Raw genomic sequence first — 16820 nt, 5'->3', positions numbered from 1 at the left:
TCTCCTCTTCTGTAAGGATTTTCTTGGACACCCAATCAAAATTATGCACCAACCCCTCTTCACCCCATATTTGACTTTTTACATTTTCTTGCTTTATTCTCTTCACAGCATGTATGGGTATCTGATACTAACTTGTTCATTTATTTGTTTACTGGTTGTTGTATTTCTTACAGACAAATGGAAGCTCCATACAATCAGAAAATGCTTCTGTCTTATGTGTCACTATACCTTCAATTCCTAGTGAATGCCTAGCATAAATGTATTGAATGAGTGAATCAGTGCTTTTTGTATAACTCTTAAAGAATAGGGGTGTTGGCCGGGCACGGTGGCTCACGCCTGTAATCCCAGCACTTTAGGAGGCCGAGGCAGGTGGATCACCTGAGGCCAGGAGTTTGGGACCAGCCTGGCCAACATGGCGAAACCCCGTCTCTACTAAAAACACAAAAATTAGCCTGGCATGGTGGTGCGTGTCTGTAATCCCAGCTACTTGGGAGGCTGAGGCATGAGAATTGCTTGAACTTGGGAGGTGGAGGTGCAGTGAGCTGAGACCATGCCATTGCTCTCCAGCCTGGGCAACAAGAACAAAACTCTGTCTCAAAAAAAAAAAGAAGAGTGTTTCATTCCATGACTATTTTAGACCTGTTGCCTCTCAAAAAACTATTTGTGGAGGCTATTAAAATAGTCCCATTAGCATCAGTCATGTTGCTGCTATTGAAATTCTATTAAAGAATAAGTATGGGATTTGGGGGCTGAAATATTTAGCATCAAATACAGCCTAGGCAGCCACAGGGGCCTAAGATATGCTAAAATTGCTGTTCAGTGTCTTTGAAAGAAATTAGTTCAGAAAATGTATGACATATAAGTATTTTCTACTAATAAAACATTTTTAAGATATTCTGCTTAAGAGATTAAAAAACACTATATTTTGGCCAGGCGTGGTGACTCACGCCTGTAATCCCAGCGTTTTGGGAGGCCAAGGTGAGTGGATCACAAGGTCAGGGGTTCAAGACCAGCCCGGCCAACATGGTGAAACCCCATCTCTACTAAAGATACAAAAAATTAGCTGGGCATGGTAGCACGTGCCTGTAATCCCAGCTACTCAGGAGGCTGAGGCAGGAGAATCACTTGAACCCAGGAGGTGGAGGTTGCAGTGAGCTGAGATTGCGCCATTGCACTCCAGCCTGGGCGATGGGGTGAGACTCCATCTCAAAAAAAAAAACAAAAAACAAAAAAAACAAGCAAACAAACCAAAAAGAAAAAACCCACTATATTTCAATAAAACAAATAATGTTTACTGATTTCCAAGGCTCAGAACACCTGCATTTATTGACAAACAGCAAATTAAATAGCCAGAGGTCCCAGATTCTAGTATGTTAGAATCTGAAACAGAAAAACAGAAAAATGTATTTAAACAGAAAACATATATAGTTAATATAATAATAACAGTTAATATTTATTGACTGCTTGCAGTGTCCAAGGCTCTTCACATGTATTAACTCATTTGATCCTCAAAACATCCCAATGAGATAGGCAATTTATTACCCCTATTTTATAGAGGGGTAAACTAAGTCACAGAGAGGTTAATTAATTTGCTCACAGTTAGACACAGCTAATAAATGGTAAACAGAAAATACGATGTGGGGAATGTCAATTAAATTGTTATAATCTATAACATTTATTTTGGGGTTTGAGCAATTGGAATGGATGATTGTGAATAAGATATCTGTTTATATGTTAACATGTACTCAAAGTTTCTTGTGTTTAAAAAGTTAAATTGTGTGTTGTTTTGAGAATAAAACTAATTTTCATCAAAACAAAACAATGTAAAAACTCTTAAGTCAAAGTCTAGCCTTAGCAGACTGACAGACTCTTTTAAACTAGAAGCTATTAAAAAGGTTTTCTGGACCGGGCGCAGTGGCTCATGCCTGTAATCCCAACACTTTGGGAGGCCGAGGTGGGCAGATCACAAGGTCAGGGGTTCGAGACGAACCTGACCAACATGGTGAAACCCCATCTCTACTAAAAATACAAAAATTAGCCAGGTATGGTGGTGCGCACCTGTAATCCCAGCTACTCAGGTAGCTGAGGCAAGAGAATCGCTTGAACCCAGGAGGTGGAGGTTGCAGTGAGCTGAAATCATACCACTGCTCTCCAGCCTGGGCAACAGAGAAAAACTCCCTCTCAAAAAAAAAAAAAGAAAAGAAAAGAAAAAAGAAAAAACGGTTTTCTGCCTCCCAGCACTGTTTTTGTTTGTGGGTTTGTTTGTTTTTGCCTTCAAGCATAGTACCATAGGACTGGGTCCTACTTTGGAAGTGTCTCTAGGAATAAAAAGCATACATTAGCCACAAATAAATTACAATCAAATGTGTAGCAAGATAAATTCAAACTTTGTTTCCTCAAAGGCTCTGTCCTTTTTAGTTTCTCTTGTGAAACACGTTCCTTCCTTTAAGGGAACAAGAGGTTTCCCCAAAATAAAGAAACTCACATATTCATTAAGTTTCCCTTGATTCAAGGCAGCCTATTTTACATGAGAAATATACCTAAAAGTTTACAAAGTGTCTATAAATAATTGAGTAGATGAAACATGAAATATGTGATGTACTAGGAGGTAAGCTTTAGAGAATGCCGAGCAGTGAGCTACTGTTGCAGAATTTTGCTCCTTAGTTCAGCTAAAACCCAAGTTCTTGTCACATGACCAGGAAAATATAGGCACATGGACACATTGAAGGGTGAGTAGAGCCGGGTTTTACTGGGCCAAAAGGGAAAAATAAACTCAGCAAAGCGAGATGGAGTTCCTGCTAGCCAGCCCCCACCACCTCCTAGATTGTTTCCTGGGTCACCACACGAGCTGAAGAGAGCAGGCTCCTACACTTTGTAAGGCACAAGTTCCTCCTGGCTCCACCCACTTCCCCCAGTGCGCATTTCGGGCTCCAGTCGCTCATCTGCACAAAAGCATCTGATGTAAACACTTGGGCAGGTTGGAGATTCTCCGAGGACCCCTTTTTCACCTGCCTAGGCATTTGGCTGTCTTATTACTGCTAACCAAGAAGAAAAGAAACTACAAGTTCAGAGGGAGGACCATCACTGTGGGTCACAGTGATACTGATGAGTCTCGGGGAAAAAGATTCTTAGTTCGGCCTTGAAGCAGGAGTAATATTGGAGATAACAGGAAAGAAGAGACAATGAAAACTATTTAAGTAAAAACAAGGAAATAGGAAAGGATCTATTCTATCTGTGGAACAGCGAGTAGAAGAGTTTGTCACCAATGTTTGTGTAGGTGTGGTAGTAGTGAGAAACAAGCTCACTGTGACATTTTTAGGTCAGACTGTGAGGAATCTTAGATTTTGTGCAAAGTGGTTTGATTTTATCCTGTTGTTCCTGAGAACTGAAGATTTGAGTTGGGCAGTGATATGTTCAAAGGGATGCTTAAGAAAAACTTATCCAGTGTGAATCTGTAACCACTCAATGGGTTCATCTTAGCTTCTGCCCAGATAGATGTATGAAGACAGGGGAATTGCAATAGAAAAAGGGCTTAATATACATAGAGCTGGCTAAATGGGAAACTGGAGTTTTATTATCACTCAAATCAACCTCCCTGAAAATTCCAAGGCTAGGGATTTTCAAGGATAGTTTGGTGCGCAGGAGGGTAGGGAATGGGTGCTGCTGATTGGTTGGGGATGTAATCATCTGGGTGTGGAAAACAGTCTTTATGCACTGAATCCAGTTCTGGATGGGGACCACAGAGAAGTCACTGGTACAGGTGGGCCTCAAAAGACATCTCAAAAGGCCAAACTTATGTTCTACAATAGTGACGTTATTTACAGGAGTCATTGGGGAAGTTGTAAATCTTGTGACCTCTAGAATTGTGGCTGGTTATCATTGAACTACACCTACATCTTAGCAGAATTTGGGCCCCTGTCATCCTCCTAACCTGGTGCCCTTTCATTAGTTTTACAAAGGTGGTTTAGTTTTTGGGAAGGGCTATTATCATTTCTCCCAAAGTTAGCTTGGCTCACACCCAGGAATGACCAAAGGCAGTTTGGAGGTTAAAGGTAAGATGGAATTGGTTAGGTAAGATCTCTTTCACTGTCATAATTTTGGCAAAGGCTATTTCAGATCCTCAAGATACAGGGAAGTGAATAGGCAGAAGGTCAAGTGAAGATGTAAGAGACTATCAAAACACAGCTTCTTTCTCCGACGAAGAGCTATAGCTAGTCCGTAGATGGGCCCAGGAGAGCTTTACAAACATGCTTTTATTGCATTTGCTATTTAAAAACTAAAATTCACATGATAAGCCCTTCAACAGAAAATCTTGTCAGCAATGTTTCCGGAATATCTCCAGAAACCAACCACAACCACTATCACCATTTCCCCCTCTACCATCTTCTTTCTTCACTGTCATCATCAATTCTCAAGTGGCTTATTTAAATTGGCCTCTTCTCCCCACTCCATCTCTACAATATCATATTCTCCACACATGAGCCAGAATGATACTTCTGAAATTTAAGTCAGTCAATATCACTCCTCTGCTCAGAACCCTCCATGGGCCTCCCATTCACACAGAACACAACTCCCAATCCTGAACCTGGCCTGAGCGCTGCCTCTCTGCCTCATTATTCCCCCCTTTCCCCACCCCACTCACTCTGCTCCAGTTACCCTGTCTTCCTTGCACACCTGTGTGTTCCTGCTTCAGCACGTTTGCGCTTGCCATTCCCTCTGTCAGAACTCCCTTCCTGAGGCTTATTTGCATGGCTAACTCCCTCCCTTCCCACAGCAGTCTACTCAAATGTAATCATAGAACTTCTCCACCCTGTATCAAATAACACTAACTTTTATCACTTCCCTCCCCTTTCCCTTTTTAAAAACACCTCCTTTTATCAGTTGACTATTATCTTCCCTGGCAGAAAATCAGCTGCAAGAGGGCAGAGACTTTGCTTGTTTGTTTGGTTGGTTTTTTGTGGTTGTATCCCTGGCTCTGAGAGCAGGGACTGAGAGTGATGCTCCAAAAATGCTTGTTATTAAATTATTTAATCTCTGGATGCCTTGGAGAGTCAGAGAAAGCCTCTCTGTCTTCCAAGGCTCCCTAATACTTGGTCTCGCTGACTGTGTTCTGCTGTTGTTCAGGATGAGATAGAAACCCAAAGTCAAGAAACACTGGCCTCTGTAAAGAAGCCAGTGGAAACATCAGACAATCACAGGCATTTGCCAAACTTGTACTGCCTCCTCAACTTAGATGCTAGTTATTGTTGAACTGAAAAGTTAAAGTTAAATGGCAATAACATATGATAATTCCACTATACCAGAGAGTGCAGGATGCTTATCAAAGTCCATGTTCTCTTCTTCCAGATACCTAAATAGATTGTTTCTCAGCCCCCTTGCAGTTAGGTGGGGCTAATAGAAAGTGGCTGAAAGTGGGAAATGCAAATCAAAACCACAATGTGATACCAGCTTATTCCTGCAAGAATGGCCATAATCAAAAAATCAAAAAAAAAATAGATGTTGGCATGGATGTGGTGAAAAGGGAACACTTCTACACTGCTGTGTGAATGTAAACTAGAACAACCACTGTGGAAAACAGTGTGAAGATTCCTTAAAGAACTAAAAGTAGAACTACCATTTGATTCAGCAATCCCACTACTGGGTATCTACCCAGAGGAAAAGAAGTCATTATACAAAAAAGATACTTGCACACAGGTTTATAGCAGCACAATTCGCAATTGCAAAAATACAGAACCAGCCCAAATGCCCATCAATCAACGAGCAGATAAAGAAACTGTGATATATATATATATGGAATACTACCCAGCCATAAAAAGAAATGAGTTAATGGCATTCAAAGCACCTTGGATGGGACTGGATAATATTATTTTAAGCGAAGTAACTCAGAAATTGAAAAGCAAACATTGGATGTTCTCACTCATAAGTGGGAGCTAAGCTATGAGGACTCAAAGCTATGAGGACGCAAAGCCATAAGAATGATACAATGGACTTTGGGGAATTGGGGGGAAAGGGTGGGAAGAGGGTGAGGAATAAAAGGCTACAAATTGGGTTCCGTGTATACTGCTCGGGTAATGGGTGCACCAAAATCTCACAAATCACCACGAAAGAACTCACTCATGTAACCAAATCCCACATGTTCCCCCAAAACCTGTGGAAATTAAAAAAAAAAAAACAACCTTATGTTTACTGAGCTATTATGTACTTATTAAACATCTAATAAATTTTAGTTAAAATTTAAAAAAAGAAAGTGGCTAAAAGCACTATGTGCCCCTTCCAGGTCTGGCCTATTAAAGAAAGCAAAGCAAACCAAGAAGGCAAAACAAACCAAATGACACAAAGCAAAACAAAACAGAATCCTTTTCTCCACATAGTCTTCCAGGCTCTTTCTCTTTCTGTCTGCTAGATACTGATGCTCCAGGAGACCTTGGAATCCACATGTTGAAGCTGGCACAGTATCTATTTTAATATCTGCTTGGGTCCCTGAATGACAGCATGGAGCATATTATTTTATTTGGCCATAGAAAGAATTGAAGTGCTGATACACGCTACAACATGGATCAACCCTGAAAACAAATCTAAGTGAAAGAAGCCAGTCACACAAAAAAATCACATACTATATGATTCTATTCATATGAATGTCCACAATAGAGAAATCTATAGAGATAAAACATAGATTAGTGGTTGCTTAGGGCTGGGGTAGGGAGGATGGGAGTACAGGGAAGGTAATAGCTAAAGGATTTGTGGTTTTTTCTGAAGGTGATAAAAATGTTCTAAAATTGACTGTGGTAACGGTTGCACATGTCTGTGAATATTCTAAAAAACCATTGAATTGTACACTTTAAATGGGTTAATATATAATTTATAATATGTGAATTATATCTCATTAAAGCTGTTTTTATTTTTATTTTTTATTTTATTTTATTTTTTGAGAGTCACTCTGGAGTACAGTGGCTGGAGTACAGTGGCGTGATCTCAGCTCCCTGTAACCTCCGCCTCGCGGGTTCAAGCAATTCTTATACCTCACCTCCCGAGTAGCTGGGATTACAGGCACACACCACCAGGCCTGGCTAATTTTTTTGTATTTTTAGTAGAGACGGGGTTTCACCATGTTGACCAGGCTGGTCTCGAACTCCTGACCTCAGGCAATCCAGATGCCTTGGCCTCTTAAAATGCTGGGATTACAGGTGTGAGCCACTGCACCTAGCCTAAAGCTGTTTTTAAAAAGTCCTTTACATGGCTTCATGTTTCTGCTTGCTCTGGCCCCTGGGTCATTGCTCTGATGTCTTTGCTACCACCTCAAAGGATTTAAGCATGCCAGAAAAGAAAGTTTAAACTATACTGAAGAAAAGGAAAAAAAAGCAAACAAAAAGTCTTGATTCTTCTTAGAAGCAGTAATTCACAAAGAAGGCTGGGTGTGGTGGGTCATGCGTGTAATCCCAGCCCTTTGGGAGGCTGAGGCGGGCAGATCACCTTAGGTCAGAAGTTCGAGAACAGCCTGGTCAACATAGCGAAACCTGCCTTTATTAAAAATACAAAAATTAGCCAGGCATGGTGGCATGTGCCTGTAGTCCCAGTTACTCGGGAGGCTAAGGCAGGACAATTGCTTGATCCCGGGAGGCGGAGGTTGCCGTGAGCCAAGATCGTGTCACTGCACTCCAGCCTGGGTGACAGAGTGAGACTCATCTCAAAAAAAAAAAAAAAAAAAAAATAATAATAATAATAATAATAATAATAATTGACAAAGGAAAATTTTTAATCTTTCAGTATCATTTACCCTGAAAATTATGTAGGTAAATCATGAATATTTACTTCCATAAAGCTTTTTCTCCCTTAATGCCTGCATTATTTTTTACTACTCAGAAATAACCCCCTAAACTTATTATCCTACTTTGAAAAGATTAATTGTAGTTATATAACTTTTGAAAAGGACTTCTGGGAAATATTGTTATTTTAAAGCCCGTCAGAAGATTTTCTGTACTTTCCACCCATTATAAATTTGTTGTAATGTGTAAGGCAATATCAACATCTTCATTTTTTTAGCTAACACAATTGACATTACCATGACAACTTACCAGTGGAAGGTAAATTGGTTAAATTCTCCTACTATTTTATTTATAACATTTAGCTTTTAATGCTTGGCTCTGCAGTTCAGATGACTATATAATAGATTTAAAAGGTTTTTATTCATAAAACATATGGATTTCTAAAGTGAAGTAAGCCATCTGTCATTTTGATTTGAAAAAAGCAAGAATTAGAGTAATTGCATTAAGCTTGTATTTTTACCATGAATATATGAATTTTTCACTTTCCTGTTGTTTCATTTGAAAAAACTCACACATGAACAAAATGAGCAACAGTCTTTTTCTTTGTAGGTATCAGTGAACGAAATCAAACAATATTTATCACACATATTGGAACAAAGAACATCAAGTAGTGTAATCAATAAAAGAGAAAATCTGGAAAAAAAGAATCAACGTAAAATAAGAATAAAAGGAATTCAAAATAAAGATATTTTGAAGAGAAATAAGAATAATTGTAAGTAGAATATCTTTTCACATGTAAATTTAAAATGACTACATGCAATATAAAATCAAATTTTAGAGCTACTTTCTGAGAAGTCTTAGGATATAGTCATAAATATTTATATACACAAAAGCATTAAATTCTGCAGGCTTCTACCTTTGTTTTATTTTAGTTTATTTTATTTTTGACAGAGTCTCGCTGTGTCACCCAGGCTGGAGTGCAGCTGCATGATCTTGGCTCGCTGCAACCTCCACACCCTGGGCTCAAGAGATACTCCTGTCAGGCCAGGCGTGGTGGCTCACACCTGTAATCCCAGCACTTTGGGAGGCTGGGGCGGGCGGATCACGAAGTCAGGAGATCGAGACCATCCTGGCTACCACTGTGAAACCCCGTCTCTACTAAAAATACAAAAGTTAGCCAGGCATGGTGGCGGGCGCCTGTAGTCCCTCCCAGCTACTCAGGAGGCTGAGGCAGGAGGATGGCATGAACCCGGGAGGCGGAGCTTGCAGTGAGCCAAGATCACGCCACTGCACTCCAGCTTGGGCAACACAGCAAGACTGTCAAAAAAACAAAAAAAATAGATACTTCTGTCTCAGCCTCCTGAGTAGCTGGGACTACAGGCGTGTGTCACCAGGCCCGACTAATTTTTTAAATTTTTAGTAGAGATGAGGGCTTGCTATGTTGCCCGGGCTGTTACCCACTATTTTAGATTCAGAATTTGTACTGATGATAATAAGGAAGGTTGATAATCACGAAATGTGTTCTTCTGACACAAGTAAATACAGAAAAGTGATCGCTGCTAATAAGAGCAGTAGATAGAAATTGAGAACCATGGGTTATGGAGAAGAAAGAGAATAGTTTTGGGGCTGGATGAACTCATTGATGTTAGTCTCTGTTTTTTCTGAGAGTCCGGCTTTGACAAGGATTTTCAAGTTTTTAAATCTTAATATTTTAAGCGTATTTTTTCCTCACATTTAGCTCCAAAAGACTGGTTCACTGCCCGTTTGAAGAATTGGCTCTAGATATGACATTGAAATGTTGACATGCTTAGCTAACTGAAGTTAGGGATTTGGCAGGAAACAAATGGCACATTTAAATTGAGTCATCTGAGAAGAGTTTAATAAAGAGACTATTTATTTCTAAAGGCGTAGACAGGATATAGGGAAACCACAAAGTTCCCCCCGGGGCCAGTAGCAGGACTGGCATTACCACCCCATGGCTCTGAAGTGCCACAGGGCAGTAGTGGCTACCAGAGGTATGTGGAGAAGTCTCTGTGACAGAACTATGATCTCAAGGACAAAGCCAGCCTGCAGATACCCAGATTGAGGAGGCAGGGAAGAAACAGCCCCACCACATTTCCTGCTTACCCTTCATACCTCCTGCTAGTGATGCTCTTCTAGCAAATCTCTTCAGAAGCAGGAAGGAAAGGGAGTCCATTGATGCGGTGTGGTCCTTATGAGTTAGAGTCCCAAGGCACAGAGCAGGATGGAGTGGGATCTAGAATGGCAATCAGAAGGCCGGTGGCCATTGCCTATGCCTGTCATCCAAGCACTTCAGGAAGCTGAGGTGAGCGGATTGCCTAAGCTCAGGAGTTTGAGACCAGCCTGGCCAACATGGTGAAACCTTGTCTCTACCAAAAATACAAAAAATAACCGGGCGTGGTGGCATGTGCCTGTAATCCCAGCTGCTTGGGAGGCTGAGGCAGGAAGTTCACTGAAGGCCAGGAGGCAGAGGCTGCAGTGAGCTGAGATTGCGCCACTGCACTCCAGCCTGGGCGACAGAGGGAGACCCCGTCTCAAAAAAAAAAAGGCCGGGCACGGTGGCTCACTCGTATAATCCCAGCACTTTGGGAGGCCGAGGCGGGCGGATCACGAGGTCAGGAGATGGAGACCATCCTGGCTACCACGGTGAAACCCCGTCTCTACTAAAAATACAAAAAATTAGCCGGGCGTGGTGGCAGGTGCCTGTAGTCCAAGCTACTCGGGAGGCTGAGCCAGGAGAATGGCGTGAACCCGGGAGGCGGAGCTAGCAGTGAGCTGAGATCGCGCCACACTCCAGCCTGGACGACAGAGCGAGACTCCGTCTCAAAAAAAAAAAAAAAAAAAAAAAGGGCAAAGGCAATTAGAGGATATCCAACACACCTGGCTTTCCAGACAGGGGAGATGAGATGGCATGAACTAAAAGGATAAAGAGCTTTCAGTGGCACACAGTCGAAGCATGATTAGTAAAAGTGAAGTTTCAGAATCTTAAGAGTAAAAAGGAACGTTAGAGGTCCTCACCTAAAAGTACTAAGTCAGTGTAGCAGTCAGGGTTCAACCAGAAAAACAAAAACAAAAACAAAAAAACAGTAGGAGATGTCTCTACTTAGGAATTGATTGCAAATGAGTGGCTTATGCGATCGTGGGGCTGGCGGGGCAAGTCCCATATCTAAAGAGCAGGCTATCTGGGAGAACAGGCTGGAGCTCTTGGGCATAAGCTGAAGCTGCTATCCACAGGTGGAATTTTTTTCTTCCTCAGAGAAGCCTCAGTTCCATTCTTAAGGCTTTGCAACTGATGGAATCAGGCCAACCCAGATTATCTAGAATAATCTCCTTTTGATGGGTTTTAATCATAGCTACAAAACAGCATCGCGGCAACAACTAGATTCCTGTTTGAATAACTGAGGATGATAGCCAAGCCAAACTGACACATGAAATTGACCAGCACAGCCAGGTGTCTCCTAATCCTTATGTGTTTGTCTACATTTTTGAATTTAAGTGTAACATTTTACATTTATGTGTATTAAACTTCACTGTGCATATTTTACATTAACAGGCAGTTTACATTTATATGGATTAAACTTCATTTTGGACCATTATTCCAACCTATTGATTGCATTAATGAATTCATTAGCTATTCTCTCCTAGCTTTCTGTCATTTGAAATTTTGACAAGCATATCACTTCCAATCTTTTACCCATGTTCTTGTTAGAGAAGTTAGCAAGATGGGCCAAATTTAGCGCCTAGAGCCCACAATAATACACCATAAATCTTTAGAATTTTATTGGTGACTGGGTATCTTATTGGTGGGTGGGTAAATGTAATTATTTGGTCAGGAATATCTGACCAAATACAGATAAGATAAAAATCTGCATGTGATGCGGGTGAAAAATTCTGTTTACTAGAATGTCTTATACAGTGTGCACTGCCTTTATATGGCAGTGTGCCAAGGGCCTGGGGTCATGTCTTAACAAGCTTTCGTGGCTGGTAAACACCCCCTCCTGTTCTCCCATCTCCCTGCAACACAGAAGCCTGGTGTCAGCTGATGCCAAGTCTTCAAGGATGGAAAGACATTGCCCTACAGAACTAGGGAGAGGAATGTTGACATTTTGTTTTTGAAAGGGTGAGAAGAAAAGAACAGGAGAAGAACTATGAAAACAGCAGATATGAGGAGCAAGAAAGATGGTGATTGGCTGCGCTAAACTGAAAAGTTAGTGAAACTTCAAAGTTGGGGGATTCCAACTGACATGTTTAAATCAGCAGTGTCTAAGATGACCATTAAAAATTGTTTTTGTTCCTAGGATAACTCATCTTCTCTTTCTGCTCTACGAAATCTTAGATAAAATGTGTATTCCTCATAAACGTTTTGTAAGAGTAAATATCCTTTTGGGGCAACTCAAAGAGATATTAAGTCTCACTGTGGGTCCATGCGACACAGCTTGGGAACAGTACCTATTTAATTAGGAGTTAAGAAAGTAGAGGAAGCCACGGAGAAGCTACCTTCCCTAGAGGAGAGTTTGAACTTCATAAACTGTGGAATGAAACAAGAATATGAGTCACACATGATTATCAGACTGGCTCAGAACCTTATTGAACTCTATTCTCATTTAGTTCCCATTTCAACATTTTGTGCACAGGATATGCTTGAGATATAGGTGTTCTATAAATGCTATTCTGCAGACCTACCATTCCTTCACAAAAGAGAAATGGGATTTAACTTACTCTGAAAAATTCTTTCTAATTCTTAGTGATTAAATATTCTTAATGGGATGCTCACAAAACACGTGTAATAATCTGTTCTAAAAATTAAAGAGATTAACATCAAGTTATAGTTCCAGAATATAAATAAATTTCTCTACATTTTAAAAACAGAGAAAACTATTTAGCCATTTTTGGAATTTTGCCACTTGTCTCTTTACCCAGAATTTCTCACATATAAAAAATAGCATTTATAGCCCCATAGCTTAAAAGCAAGATCTGTGCCTGGCACTGTATCTGTCGCATAGTTGGAATGAAGAAATATTTGCTGAATTATATTGAGTTGAATTCTTTTTGTAGAGAGCTAGGATGTAAACTAGATCTTCTAACTCCAAATTTAGCATTCTCTGTATGCTATATTACAATATAGTGCTACATAAAAATAATAAGGCTTAACGTTTTTAGAGTACATTTGGATAGTATTTTATAGTTGAACATGATGCTTTCCCATCCATTACCTTTTTTAAAATGGCATGTTCACTTTTCCTCAGGATATTTTAACACCATAACTTCAACAACTAATTCTTCCACATGAGTCAGAATGAAGTCCAAAAGAATAATTATTTGTATTAAACTGCTAGCAAGACAAATCAATAACCAATCATGCAGTAGGAACAGTGGAGGCTATTCCTGCAGGCCACTGGGACACTACAGGCCATGTCCTTCCTAGCACCCCTTAGAATTAATCATCATTAATTTTGATGATCATACCCAATCACCACTGTGCTCTTGGTTGAAGGGAGGTATCTTGGAACCTTGTCTTAAGTCAGTCTTGGCATTCCTTTTTGCTGCTTCTGGGGCCTGTGACCAGCTAGGCTAAATTTAACATTTGCATTCCATTTTATTGATTATTTTTCGGTATATTTGGAATGGACACTGTGAAGTGCTGTTCAGACCCCCTTCAATGAGGAACTATTTGCCCAATTGCTGGAGTACAGTCTCTAGACAGCCTTTGGCAGTAGGTCTCTGAAGGGACTGTTTTCAGGTACAGAGTGCTGCATAGCCAAGGTCATGCCTCCTTCCTGGGGCAGCTCACTTCCAATGGCCAGTGGATACAGGAGTATGAAGGCAGGATCATCTAACCCTAACCTGAGACAACTCTAACAGGCCATTTTAGCTCCACAGAGCTCGATCTGTGGGGTGAGCCAGGTGTTTCTCTTGCAGCCAAGTGAGCCCGCATCGCAGTTTCTCCCTCTGCTCAGTCCAGCTTCTTTAGATGTGGTTCTGAAGGTCACTTTTTAAAATTTTTTTATTTTATTTATTTATTTTTTTTGAGACGGAGTCTCGCTCTGTCGCCCAGGCTGGAGTGCAGTGGCGCCATCTCTGCTCACTGCAAGCTCCGCCTCCGGGGTTCACGCCATTCTCCTGCCTCAGCCTCCTGAGTAGCTGGGACTACAGGCGCCTGCCACCACGCCTGGCTAATTTTTTGTATTTTTAGGAGAGACGGGGTTTCACCGTACTAGCCAGGATGGTCTCAATCACCTGACCTCGTGATTTGCCCGCCTCGGCCTCCCAAAGTGCTGGGATTACAGGCGTGAGCCACCGCGCCCGGCCCTGAAGGTCACTTCTTAACAAAAACCCTGACTCCTAGCGTCTGCTTATCAAGGAGCCCAACCTGCTCACCATTTAATACCTTTCCTAGTGTTTACTAAAAGTTTTTCTTTAAATCAGCTCACAGTTTTATGTATGTGAATTGATTTTAACAGAAAACTACTAAAGATCTCTCATTCTAGCAAAATGGTGGGTTAATCCAATAGGAAAATCCTCTTGCTGCAAATACCTAAAAGTGATGCCTAAAGTATGTCATAACTTTAAATGTTTTTAAAGGCAGAACTGGGCTCACAAGGAGCTGAAATCCTCAAATGTTAGAAATAATGAAAAGTAAGTATGTAGTCGATGTTTTGGCGAGTTGTGTAGTCAGAGCTGGTAAAGGCTGAGCCTTGTATTTTGAGTCCCAGACCGGGGAAGGAAAAAAGACATTAGGACTTTTGAGAAGGGAATCGGAAAGAAGAGCTATGAATAAAGCTAGGAGTCTCATAGAGCTGTTCAGACAGCAAAAGAGATTAAGGAAAACCAACCAACCAATCACCACCCGCCATCATAGGCAAATATCAAGGAAGCTTGTTGTCTACCGAAGCTTTCACAGGGAAAAACCTCTCCCTGGTAAAACCTTAACCACAGCCCTGAGCCTCATACAGATTTGGATTTGAATGTATGCCACCTGATTTTTTGGGTGAAAACTTCTAAACCAATATAAAATTTTTCTTCAGTCAATAAAATAATGACTCTGGAAACCTGACAGAAGCAACACAAACTCACTCTAGAGAAACAATCTCACAATTCCCACAAAAGAAGACTTACTGGACTCACAAGAAAATTTTAGAAAATACACAAGTGAAAAAAATCCACTCAGTGAGTCAACGTGCATGCACACTGACTACACACACACAATAAAAGGCATAGCACCTCAAATATTTTTTTTGGGGGGGTACGGAGTCTCACTCTGTCACCCAGGCTGGAGTGCAGTGGTGCAATCTCTGCTCACTGCATCCTCCTTCTCCTGGGTTCAAGCGACTGTCCTACCTCAGCCTCCCTAGTGGCTGGGATTACAGGTGCGCACCCCTATGCCCGGCTAATTTTTATATTTTTAGTAGAGACAGGATCTCACCATGTTGGCCAGGCTGGTCTGGAACTCCTGACGTCAGGTGATCTGCCTGCCTCGGCCTCCCAAAGTGCTGGGATTATAGGTGTGAGCCACCGTGCCCGGCCAGCACCTCAAGACTTGATAGAATAGAACAACCTGCAAAAGTCTACAGAATAAATATATTTTAAAATGGTTAAGAAAGCATAAAAACAGGGCATCCTGACAAAGGAATAAACAGCCATGTAAAAGAACCAACTAGAGTTAAGAAAAATGAAATGCCTGTAACCCTAGCAGTTTGGGAGGCCAAGGTGGGAGGATCACTTAAGTCCAAGGATTAGAGAACAACCTAGGCAATACAGTGAGAGTCTGTCTCTATGAAAAAAAAAAATTAGCCAGGCATTGTGGCACATACCAGCAGTCCCAGCTACTTGGAAGGCTGAGGTGGGAGGGTATCTTGAGCCCAGGAGTTTGAGATTACAGTGGGCTATGGTCACACCACTGCACTCTGCCCTAGGCAACAGAGTGAGACTCTATCTCTAAAAAAAAAAAAAGAAGAAAAAAAGAAAAAGAAAATGTGTATTCATTCAAATTAAAAATCAAAGGATGGCTTAAGAAGATCAGACATAGTAGAAGAGAACATTAACAAATTACCAGAAAAATCAGAAGAAACTGTCCAGAATGCAGCCCAGAAAAAAAAAGAAAAACAAAAAAAGCCAAGTTGAAGAAGAGATACTCTTAGATTGAAAGAAAAATACCATACTTGACTATCTGCTGTTTGTAAGAAACATACTTAAAACATGATGCACAAAAACTGAGGTTAACTGAATAGAAATGATATCCCAGGCAACACTAATCAAAAGAAAGCTCATATTAACTTCAGACAAAACAGACTTCAAGGTAAAGTCAATAATAGGGAGAAAAAGAGAATCACCACATAATGTTCAAAGGAACAATCACAAGGAAGTTGTGATAATTCTAAGCATGTATCCATCAACATAATCTCAATATATAAAAATGAAAAATTAAAAGTCGTGCAATAGGAAATGAACAAATCCACAATTGTTGAAGATTTTTTCACATCTCTTAGAAACTGGTAGATTCAGCAAACAAAAAATTACTAAAAATCAAAAAGATTTGAATGTATAAAGCTCAATTTAATAATATATGGAATTTAATTCAATAATTAAAGAATATATAATATCTTTTTTTGTTTGTCTGTTTTTGTTTTTATTGAGGAAGAGTCTTACTCTGTCGCCAAGGCTGGAGTGCAGTGGCACAATCTTGGCCCACTGCAAACTCCGCCTGCCGGGTTCAAGCAATTCTTGTGCCTCAGCCTCCCGAGTAGCTGGGACTACAGGCACATGCCACTATGCTCGGCTAATTTTTGTATTATTAGTAGAGATGGGGTTTCACCATGTTGCCCAGGCTGGTTCAAGTGATTCACCCACCTGGGCCTCCCAAAGTGCTGGGATTACAGGTGTGAGCTACTGCACTCAGCCAAGAATATATAATCTTTTTAAGTAAAAAAATGGAAACTGTATAAAAGTTGGCCACACACAAGGCCACAAAACAAGTTTCAACATAAACCGAGAAATCTATACGATTCTGCTGGGCTCCCTGATCCCAATGCAATAAAA

General features: G+C 40.8%; 1 protein-coding gene across 10 annotated transcripts in view; it reads left to right on the top strand.

The window, feature by feature from the left end:
* SEL1L2 (SEL1L2 adaptor subunit of SYVN1 ubiquitin ligase) overlaps window positions 1-16820 on the top strand; it is a 166394-nt gene that overhangs the window by 75721 nt on the left and 73853 nt on the right. For 9 of the 10 annotated variants that reach the window (XM_054468205.2, XM_063659072.1, XM_054468206.2 and 6 more), the window contains exon 3: window positions 8373-8535. The exons of the other annotated variant lie outside the window; for it this stretch is intronic. In XM_054468205.2, coding sequence (XP_054324180.1) covers window positions 8373-8535 — 163 coding nt within the window. The remainder of the gene's footprint in view (window positions 1-8372; window positions 8536-16820) is intronic. 10 annotated transcript variants of the gene reach the window in all.

This window comes from Pongo pygmaeus, chromosome 21 (assembly GCF_028885625.2).
Source record: "Pongo pygmaeus isolate AG05252 chromosome 21, NHGRI_mPonPyg2-v2.0_pri, whole genome shotgun sequence".
Taxonomy (NCBI): Eukaryota; Metazoa; Chordata; class Mammalia; order Primates; family Hominidae; genus Pongo; species Pongo pygmaeus.
This window is presented reverse-complemented; position numbering and strand designations above follow the sequence as displayed.